The sequence below is a fragment of the Meles meles genome, chromosome 3 (assembly GCF_922984935.1).
Source record: "Meles meles chromosome 3, mMelMel3.1 paternal haplotype, whole genome shotgun sequence".
NCBI lineage: Eukaryota > Metazoa > Chordata > Mammalia > Carnivora > Mustelidae > Meles > Meles meles.
In genome coordinates, this window is record NC_060068.1 from 107,624,911 (window position 1) to 107,635,887 (window position 10,977).

The 10,977-nt window shown below is 39.6% G+C and overlaps 1 protein-coding gene across 1 annotated transcript in view; it reads right to left on the minus strand.

Moving 5' to 3' along the window:
- PKD2L2 (polycystin 2 like 2, transient receptor potential cation channel) overlaps positions 1-10,779 on the minus strand; it is a 41,659-nt gene extending 30,880 nt beyond the window's left edge. The window contains exons 1-5 of the mRNA XM_045999183.1: positions 10,749-10,779; positions 9,934-10,035; positions 8,228-8,361; positions 5,809-6,065; positions 2,174-2,395 (exon numbers count right to left, since the gene is read on the minus strand). Of these exons, the coding sequence (XP_045855139.1) occupies positions 2,174-2,395; positions 5,809-6,065; positions 8,228-8,361; positions 9,934-10,035; positions 10,749-10,779 (746 nt within the window). The remainder of the gene's footprint in view (positions 1-2,173; positions 2,396-5,808; positions 6,066-8,227; positions 8,362-9,933; positions 10,036-10,748) is intronic.
- Positions 10,780-10,977: the final 198 nt, after the last annotated feature.

Sequence of the window (10,977 nt, forward strand, 5' to 3'; positions counted from 1 at the left end):
CCAAACTATGGAAAAAGCCTAAATGTCCATCAACTGATGAATGGATAAAGAAGATTTGATACACACACACACACACACACACACACACACACACACACACAGGAATACTATTCAGTCATCAAAAAGAATGAAATCTTGCCATTTGCAATGATGTGAATGGAACTAGAGGGTATTATGCTAAAAGGAATAAGTCAATCAGAAAAAGACAACTATATGATCTCACTTACATGTGAAACTTAAGAGGAGCATAGTGGAAGAGGGGGAAAATAAAACAAGACAAAATCAGAGAGGGAGACAAACTGTAAGAGATTCGTAATCATAAGAAACAAATTGAGAATTGCTGGAGGTGAGCAGGTTGGGGGAATGGGGCGACTGGGTGATGGACATTAAGGAGGGAATGTGATGTAATGAGCACTGGGTATTATACAAAACTGATGAATCCCTGAACTCTACCTCTGAAAGTAATAATACATTATATGTTAACTGAATTTAAATGATAAAAATCCAAGGCTGAGCCTTGCATCAGGAGCTGGTTAAATGTACCCAACCCTGGGCGGCAGAGCATGGCAAGCTTACATGGCAGAGATGTGAAGAATTGGGGCCATTTTTGCAAATCACCATAGGCTGTAATCATTTCTAGGATGCTAGCTACTGATATATATTGTTTGAAATTTAAATTGTTCATTCTTGGGGCGCCTGGGTGGTTCAGTGGATTAGGCCTCTGCCTTCGGCTCAGGTCATGATCTCAGGGTTCTTGGATCGAGCCCCACATCGGGCTCTCTGCTCAGCAGGGAGCCTGCTTCCCCCCCTCCCCTCTTTGCCTGCCTCTCTGCCTACTTGTGATCTCTCTGTCAAATAAATAAATAAAATCTTTTTAAAAAATTGTTCATTCTTGAGACAAAAATGAATACCTTAATAAAGAAGATTATACTGCAAGGAAATCAACAGATTTTAAATGATCTGATTTAGAGGTAGAAATCAAGACTAAAAGTGAGATTTGCACAGCTGTAGAATAAGACTATATATCCTTAATATAAAACTTATTTTATGTTGGGGCGCCTGGGTGGCTCAGTGGGTTAAAGCCTCTGCCTTTGTCTCATGTCATGATCCCAGGGTCCTGGGATCGGGCCCTGCATCAGGCTCTCTGCTCACCAGGGAGCCTGTTTCCCCCCTCTCTCTGCCTGCCTCTCTGCCTACTTGTAATCTCTCTCTCTGTCAAATAAATAAATAAAATGTTTTAAAAAACCATATATATATATTTTTTAAGATTTTATTTTTATTTATTTGACAGACAGATCACAAGTAGGGAGAGAGGCAGGCAGAGAGAGAGGAGGAAGCAGGCTCACTGCTGAGCAGAGAGCCTGATGCAGGGCTTGATCCCAGGACTCTGGGATCATGACCTGAGCTGAAGGCAGAGGCTTAACCCACTGAGCCACCCAGGCGCCCCTAAAAAACCATATAATATGTTAAGTAATTCTCCATATTCTTGAATATATTCCAACAACGAAACAATGAATATGATGTTGCTTTACCATCTCATTCATTATTGGCATAACTACATTATATTTATTTGGAGATGTATGATTTTTTAAAGACTTATTTATTTGATAGAGAGAGAGCAAGAATGATAGAGAGCACAAGCAGGAGGAGGGGCAGGCAGAGGAGAAGCTCCCAAGTAGCAGGGAGTCTGATGTAGGGCTTGATCCCAGGGTCCTGGGATCATGACCTAAGCTGAAGGCAGATGCTTAACCGACTGAGCCATCCAGGTGACTCTGTGGGTTTTTGTTTGTTTGTTTGCTTGTTTTTAAGTAGGCTCCAGGACCACCATGGAGCCCAACGTGGGGCTTAAACTCACAACTGTGAGATCAAGGTCTGATATGAGATCAGGAGTCAGAAGCTTACCTACCTGACTGAGCCACCCAGGCACCACTGAGGCTTATGATTTTAATCATAAGTACAAACACACATGAACTGGAAACCTTAATGAGGGCTCTGGATACCATGTATGTATGTAGGTATGTATGTATTTCAAGTAGACTCCATGCCCAGTTCAGGGCTCAAATTCATGACCCCGAGACCAAGAGTCCCATGCTCTACTGAGTGAACGAGCCAAGTGCCCCTCTGTAGGCTTTTTAAATTCAAGAGACTAATAAAGAGGTTTTGAGTCACTTACCTGATAATGCAAAACAGGTTTACATTAGCATTGTATAATGAAAAATCAATAAAAACAACTCTAGTCCCTCTTGTGATCCAGCTGTTCAGTTGAAGGTCAATGAATTTGCTTTTCATTTCAGATTTTGATTTTGATAAAGTGAAAATGAATCCCCCATTTCGGTAAACACCAACAAATCCCCAGTGCCAAGGGGAGGTACTATCAGGAGGAGTGTACTTCCATCTGTTAGGTATAAAAAGAATAATGGAGACACAAGAAAGCCTGACTGAGATGTATTCTAAGAATTTAAGCTAACTAACATTAAAAAAAAAACAGGCAGTATTAAGTTCAAAAGTTTTATAGTAATTTTGGAGCAAGACAATGAGTTAAGGATTAAGAGGATTATTTAGTATGTTTTCATTTTTTAGTGTTCATTTTTTTTAAGATATTATTTATTTATTTGACAGAGAGAGATCACAAGTAGGCAGAGAGGCAGGCAGAGAGAGAGAAGGAAGCAGACTCCCCGCCGAGCAGAGAGCCTGATGTGGGGCTCGATCCCAGGACCCTGGGATCATGACCTGAGCCAAAGGCAGAGGCTTTAACCCACTGAGCCACCCAGGCGCCCCATTTTTTAGTGTTCAGTATGGGCAACACACTGGACCAGATGCTATGAGAAAAAAAAAATTTTTTTTTAAAGATTTTATTTATTTTCTTTACCTGTCAGAGAGAGAAAGCATGAGCAGGGGTAAGGGGGAGGGGCAGAGGGAGAAGCAGGCACCCTGCTGAGCAAGGAGCCTGATGGGGAACTAGATCCCAGGATCCTGGGGTCATGATCTGAGTAGAAGGCAGATGTTTAACCCATGGAATCACCCAGGCATACCAGAAAAGGTTTTTAAAAAAACCATCTGTTGCCTCAGGGAACTTACAATCTAGAAAACCATGACTGAGTTTTTTTAATACACGTTTCTGTTGTCTTATGAAATCTTTCTTTTTGTAGGACAAAAATATCAAGGGATGTTATTCATAAAAATCTGTCTCCATACATTAAAAGAGGGGCTTCATAGTCTGTCTTCTACAGGTCACATATAAGACCTTTCTTACAATGTCTATATAGTTAAATTGATATATTTTTTAAAGATTTTATCTATTTGACAGAGAGAGAGAGCACAGCAGGGGAAGCAGGAGAGAGAGAAGCAGGATCCCCACTGAGCAGGGAGCCTGATGTGGGACTCAATCCCAGGACCACCGGATCGTGACTTGAGTTGAAGGCAGGCACTTAACTGACTGAACAACTCAGGGGCACCAATAGGTATCTTATTTTAACAAAAGTTTATAACTACTTTTTTTTTTTTAAGATTTTATTTATTTGACAAACAGAGATCACAAGTAGGCAGAGAGGCTGGCAGAGGGGGTGGGGAAGCAGGCTCCCTCCTGAGCAGAGAGCCTGATGTGGGCTCGATCCCAGGACCCTGAGATCATGACCTGAGCTGAAGGCAGAGGCTTAACTCACTGAGCCACCCAGGCGCCCTACTTTCTACTTTTTTTTTGAGAGAGAGAGTGAGTTTACAAACACATGTAAGTTTGGCGGAAGGTAGAGGGAGAGAAAATCCTAAGCAAGCTCCATGCTCTGTGTGGAGTGGAGGTGGGGACGGTTCCCATGATTCTGAAATCATGACCTGAGCTGATATCAAGAGTCCTGTGCTCAACCAACTGTGCCACCCAAGCACCCCCATCCTTTCTACTTTTAATTATGGGATATCAAAAAATAAAGCTTTGAATCCTCATTTCAGTCCCCGTTCAGCCTCCCCAAACAGAGCTGAATGATTATCCAAAGGTGCATTGCTTAAAATTGTTTTTCTATTGATAATACTATGTTTGTTTTTAGGAGGGGGAAAAAGTGATACCACTAAGAAAAAATACTCAGATTTAATGAAAATCCCATTGTTTTTTTTTTTTTAATTTTTATTTCTTTGACAGAGAGAAATCACAACTAGGCAGAGAGGCAAGCAGAGAGAGAGGAGGAAGCAGGCTCCCTGCCAAGCAGAGAGCCCGATGCGGAGCTCGATCCCAGGACCCTGGGACCATGACCTGAGCTGAAGGCAGAGGCTTTAACCCACTGAGCCACCCAGGCGCCCCGAAAATCCCATTGTTTTATTTATGAGTGTTTTCCACATGGTTGTTAAACTGAAATGAGACCATTTGTTACACCAATCCTCTCCTACTTCCAATTTTTTAAGGATGTTTTTAATTAGAGAATGTTACATTTTAGACAAACAAGCACAGATTGATTCTTATTTTGGTTGTTAGGGAATAACAAGTATTATAATTCCAAGTATGTAGTGTATATCTTGATATTTAAATTACTTTTAGTTGTTATGAAAATTCAGAATAATAGGATACTTAACAGATTAGTTTTTGGATTCCAAAATAAAAAATTTGCACATTTAAGATGTGCAATTGAATAACTGATTTTGTAATTTTTCATTGAAAGAGAAATAGTATACAGTACAGTAATACCTAAGAGAATGTCACCATACTTATGAGTTCATCAGATTTCTAAGAATTAAATAGGCACTTTGCTATCCTAAATTATAACCAAAAACTTACACAAAGAAAAAACAAATCAACAAAAACTGTAAAGTAGTGATTAGTTCTGGCGCTACAGGAGAGGTTGTTGAAGAAAAGAAATGTAATCACTGCTCATATATATAATATAAACACTGACTAATGACTAACAAAAGTTATGATCTAACTACAGGCTAAGAGAAATGGGAAGTGTGTGTGTGTGTGTGTGTGTGTAGAGAGAGGGGCACATGATAGACACCTTTCATGATGGAGACAAAAGATACAAAGATACAAAAAAACCCCTGTAAAATCAAGTAATAGCAGTAGAAGCACATTATTTAGGAATAGAAAGTACACCAGAAGAAACAACTAAAAGAGCTCATGCAGGCTGCTCCTGAGAATTGTATTTGTATCATTTAATATATATTAAATTAAAAAAATTCATTCTCTGCCGCCTATGATTTTCACAGGACTGTAAAAGCAATGATACCAGCAGCTTTTGGCTTTGGGTGTCCTGTTTTCAGTATAGACATGAGTGTACTCATGCATTAGCCTGAGCCAGTTTGGAGAACACTGCTATAGTATCTTTGGTTGGCATCATCAGATGTGGTGCCTCTGGAGCACAATGGCTCCTTTTCTGTATTGGCAGTAACAGAAGGTGTCACTGAAGTCAGAGTGAGAAAGGAGGAAAGTGGCCGAGCACACTTAGCACACTTTCTAGAGGTTCCAAGAAGTTCTGGGATATGTTTGAGAGAGGCTGGTCTGAGACTGTAATCTGATTTGAGTACTATAAATCTGATTTGAGTACTGTAAAAGCAAAAACAGATGCTTTACCTTATGTTCATAATGACTTAGCACTTCATATACTCCAGTAAGGAAAAAAGAACACTCTTCATATCCTTTGGTAAACAAAATAACAAGTTCACTCCTACTTTTCTAAACACTGGTCCTTCCTTTGCTACTATTATTGAAAATCTCCTTACCTGCCACACCAACTGTTGGTATTTGGAAAATATACATATTTTCCTAATTTTTTAAAGATACAATGGTAAGATGCTAGGAAAAGCTACATGTAATTTTATATTACTTACTCAGTTTCCATTTGAAGGCCAAAATCAGCCAGGTCTTCATTTTTAGAAGTGTATCTGTCATAACATTCATTCATCAAAGACTGAAGGGATGAATAGACCTTGCATGTGTTGTTGCGGACTTTTAGTTGACGGACTCTGGGGACTCCTAAGAGTATGTTCTCATAGTAGATGCGACTGCTGTTCTTTAAATCATACAACGTCTTGTTAGTGTACCATGTGTCCCAGTACAGACCTTCCAAAAGGGGTCCTTCCATAAACTTCATATAGAAAGATAAATGTTATGGGAAAAATATTTTCGTGTCAGTTGTGTAACAGAATCTACTACATAATGTTACCTTAAAAACATAAAAATCAGTGATTTTGACGGGTATGAAAATTACTGACCAAGCCACAATTAATATTAAAGGATACGAAGATGATTTTTATTATTAATATTTATTGAGCCTTATATACTATGCACTGCTCTAGCACTTTACAAATATTAATTCATTTAATTCCACAACCCTACTTCTCCCTTTCTTTTTTTTTTTTAAGATTTTATTTTTATTTATTTGACAGATAGAGATCACAAGTAGGGAGAGAGGCAAGCAGAGAGAGAGAGAGGAGGAAGCAGGCTCCCTGCCAAGCAGAGAGCCCGATGCAGGGCTTGATCCCAGGACCCTGGGATCATGACCTGAGCGAAAGGCAGAGGCTTTAACCCACTGAGCCACCCAGGCGCCCCTACTTCTCCCTTTCTTATATGGTGTATTGAAAACTGTCCCCCTAATACATGAGTATATAAACCCATAGCCACACACTCATGTTTGTTAAAGCTGCAACTCATCACTTGCCCTCAAAGTTGTCTGTGTTCTCCTCTCCAACCATCTCCAGCGGTGGTGACTGCTACTCTTTCCTAGCTCTGCCATTCTAAGAGATCCCAAACCCAGGGTTCAGTTTTTCCTTCCTGCCTTTGTCTTCTTTGCCATTGGCCATGTATACTTCAAGGCAGCACAATAAAAAAGCAGGGTGAATTCCGCTTCTGGTCTCAGGGAATATCTTTTTCTTTTATATTTCACCTAGCCTATACCAATGACCTCTAATCATCTGCTCTCATCTCAAACTTCCCCTCTCTCAGGAAGTGACTCTGCCTCCTTCTTAAGTTTCAGATTCCTAGCATGGCATCCATGATCTGACCTCTGTTCAACTCAGAGTTTGGCCTTCTCCACCTCATCTTCTATATTCCTAATGCCAAGCACAACTCCAGATGTAGAATTACTTATAGCGTATATTGTTTCTCCATCCTAGAATGCCCTCGTTACTCATCCTTTAAAATGCAAGTGAATTCACGTCACCTCTGGAAAACCTTGTGTGTCCCAGTGTCTGTGACTTGGGATACCCGAAACTTCTGTTCTCTTAATTGTTCTCTCCTAATAATGTGAGCATCTTGTTAAGTTAAATGTAATGGAAAAAAAACCTGTTCCAAAGCTGAAGGAATACTCTCACATAATTAAAAACACTATGAAGTTATATTGTGCATATGTACTCTTTTTTACTTGATTACATACTGCACATTATTCTAATACAGTACAAGACTGTATACCAAAATTATATATATATTTCACTTTATGGGCCATTTATGGATTTTTTTTTTTTTTTAGTAATCTTTACACCCAAAGTAGGACTCAAACCCATAACCTCAAAATCAAGAGTTGCATGCTCTTCCAACTGAGCCAGCAAGGTGCCCCAATTTAAGGATTTTTAAATAATTTTCACTATACACAATCAGTTTGACATGGATCCTAACCCCACATAAACAGCAAGTCTACTATTTCCAAATGCAATGACAATGTTTCAAAAAAAGTACACTTTTGGGGGCGCCTGAGTGGCTCAGTGGGTTAAAGCCTCTGCCTTCAGCTCAGGTCATGATCTCAGGTCCGGGGATCAAGCCCCGCATGGGGCTCTCTGTTCAGCACGGAGCCTGCTTGTCCCCCCACTCCCCACCTGCCTCTGCCTACTTGTGATCTCTGTCAAATAAATAAAAAAAAATCTTAAAAAAGAAAAGTACACTTTTGGGGGTCAGTCGGTTAACTGGCTGACTTCAGTTCAGGTCACGATCTCAGGGTCCTGGGATCAAGCCCTGAATCAGGCTCCCTGCTCATTGGGGAGTCTGCCTCTCCCTCTGCCTCTCCCTCATGCTTACTCTGTCTCAAATAAATAAAATCTTTTTTAAAAAGTGTAATTTTTTTAAAGTTCTAAGAACTCTATTACACTGAAAGCATAGGATCTCAATATATACTTACTGATTCTAAAAGTTTAAAGAAATGATATTCATTTTCACTCATTCCTTCACCAAATATGTCTCCAGTGCCTATTATGTGTGCCATGAGTTTGTTTATGCAATACCAAAATCTACTTCATTCTCTGTCGCATGATACCTTACCTTCCAAAAATCAGTTATGCTGCGGATAGACTTAAAGTTGGTTCTTTCATCACCAGGCGCAGAAGTGTCCAAAAATAGAGATGACATAACTTTGTTTAAGTAATACATATGTGGGTTTACCATCCCAAAAGTCACTAAGGAGAAGAATTTTTGTTTAAAAATTTATTTTTAAAAACTCAGTTTATCAGGATTAAAAATTAGTTAAATTTTATTCCCAATTTTGTTTTGAAAATTCAAATTTTTCTTGACTAATTATAAAATTAAAAAAAATAGAAATATACAAAATAAGAAGTTTCCATAATTCCACTGCTAGAATTAGGCTTAACACATATTCTTCAGATTTTTCTATATGCCTACACATTTATAAAGAAAACAAGTTTATTTTTTAAAAAACAAGGCCATATTATGCATACTATCCTGCAAGCTTTTTCTCTATTTTGAGAGTAGACAATATAAAATAGTGAATAAAGCTTTGGATTTTGAATCCAAACAAATAACAGTTAGAGTCCCATAATCTCCTACCTCATAGTTTTGTTATGAGAAGTGAGATAATGCATGTGGAACATTTAAATCCATGTTTTCGCACGTGGTAAGAATTTTGAAAAACATTAACTGGTATTTTTTCTCTTTCTAGGGTGGGTGGATAGGTTTTAGAGCACGGTCTTTCTTTAATATGGCTAAATATATATATTTTTTTAATCTAGAAGACTTTCAGTTTTTACCAATTATCTATCTTCAACATTATTCTATGGCACATGAGCTTATGCCATGCTTTAATATTCCATATTATTTCACTGTATATACCAAAATGCTAAACAAATCCTGTTTTTTTGTTTTTTACAAATCCTCTGTTGAAGATTTAAGTTGCTTTCAATTTTTCCTAATTATAAAAAGGTTTGTTGTCTGTATGAAACTATGATCTTTTTGTATTTTTCCATTCCCTGAATGTTCTGTAATAAGCATTTCAAAACCATTCTAAGATGTCTTAATTTAGAAGATCTAGAGTTGTCTTTTTAATCAAGCTCTGACTCAAACTCACTCCTATGATCCAAATAGTTAACTGATATGTAATCACTAGTATGCAGGCCATATCAACATGAGAGAAGTCTGGCCAATGAGCTTACACCTACTGTTTGTTGGGAACTCTAATGATGAAAGGTTATTTGATAAAGATTTAGTCAATGCTTTTGACCCACAGACAGGAGAAATGCAGATTGAGAGGTTTTCCCAGTCTCCTTAAAAATTTGCATTGATCCATACATTCTGTGACTCTGCACCAGCATATTTTACTATAAACTGTACAATAGGTCAGGGAAAGAAGCAGACACCAAGACTAACTTCTTTGGCCTCATTTGTAGTATGACCTATGAAACTGAGCTAATGCATCCATGCAGCTCTAACAGAAATCACATCAGAATTGCCAACTCAAGGGCATAATTATATTTAAGATAGAACTGAAAACTCAGAAATCATAATTCTATCAACGTTGACTATGAAAGCTTTTCATCACACCTGTGACCTAAAGCTTTGCCCTTTAAGAGATGGAAACAGTGTCAATCTAAATGAATTTAAGGTAGGTCTAAAATGTGTTACTTTTTTTTAGAAGTCTTAGTCTGAGAGCCTATGCTTTATAAAGTACATGTTTTATTTTTCACCTCCACATAAACTTCTTAGTTCAGTGTCTTCACCTCCATCTGTATACTTACATATACATAGGTTTATTAAAAAAATAAAGTAGAGTGCCAACTCCTGAAGTGTGGTTCTAATTTCTACTTCCTTACTGTAATGCAGGTTAGGTTTCGGAGTCCCTGTGAGACACAAAACAAATTGTTTCCTTACATTATTACACAATTTATAATGTATATAAATAACGATGATGGGAAAACACAGCCACTTGTAGCTGATACACTGTGTGAAAGAAAGCTCCAACGGCTACTGGTTATTTTTTTATTCTCACTTCTGTGAAGGAGGAATAATTACTCACACTTCCATGAGGGGTGAGCGGGCAGTCATTTTATGACTGAGCACTAACGAATTTTATGTACTACACGACGTTCTCTCACAAATCCTGCCTGAAAGTGAAAAAAATACATACACACACACAGGAAAAAGAAAAAAAAAATCCCTCACCTGTCCCTAACCGTATTTTCTACCTTCTATATTGCTTCTTGGGAAGGCTGGCTTCCGCTGGAGGGGGAAAAGGACTCGACCTGGGGTTCTTCCACGGAGGTAATACTCCCTAGATCAAAGACCGACTTCGCCGAATGGCCTAGTGACGGTATCTGCGCATCGAGTAACAAACCCCGGGTCTAGCCTCAGGCAAGGGACGGGTGCCATATCGCCTCAAGGCTTCAGTTTTCCCATCTGTCAAACGGGACCCCGTCCACCCCTTCTCAAGGGGAAGCTGTGAGGGCTAAACGCGCTGTCTTTCATGAATAGATACGGGGCTACGTAGTTCCTTCCACCGTACTTGTCATTGCCGAATCGGCCCTGCCTACAACTCCCTAGAATTACCCCTCACCGCCTCGGTGCCACCGCGACGCCTCAGCCATGGCCGACCTGGACAACGACGCCCGTTCGGCCTCCTCGGGCGGCCGCGCTTGCGCGTAACTTTGCGACCCGCGCCACCTAGATCCTGCGCCTGCGCAAACCCTCACGGTCCTGCACTAGCGCAATCCGTGCTACAAGTGGCCAGCGCGCATGCGGACCGCGGACGCTCTGGCTAGCCGGCGGCTGAGGCGGGGCTGGAA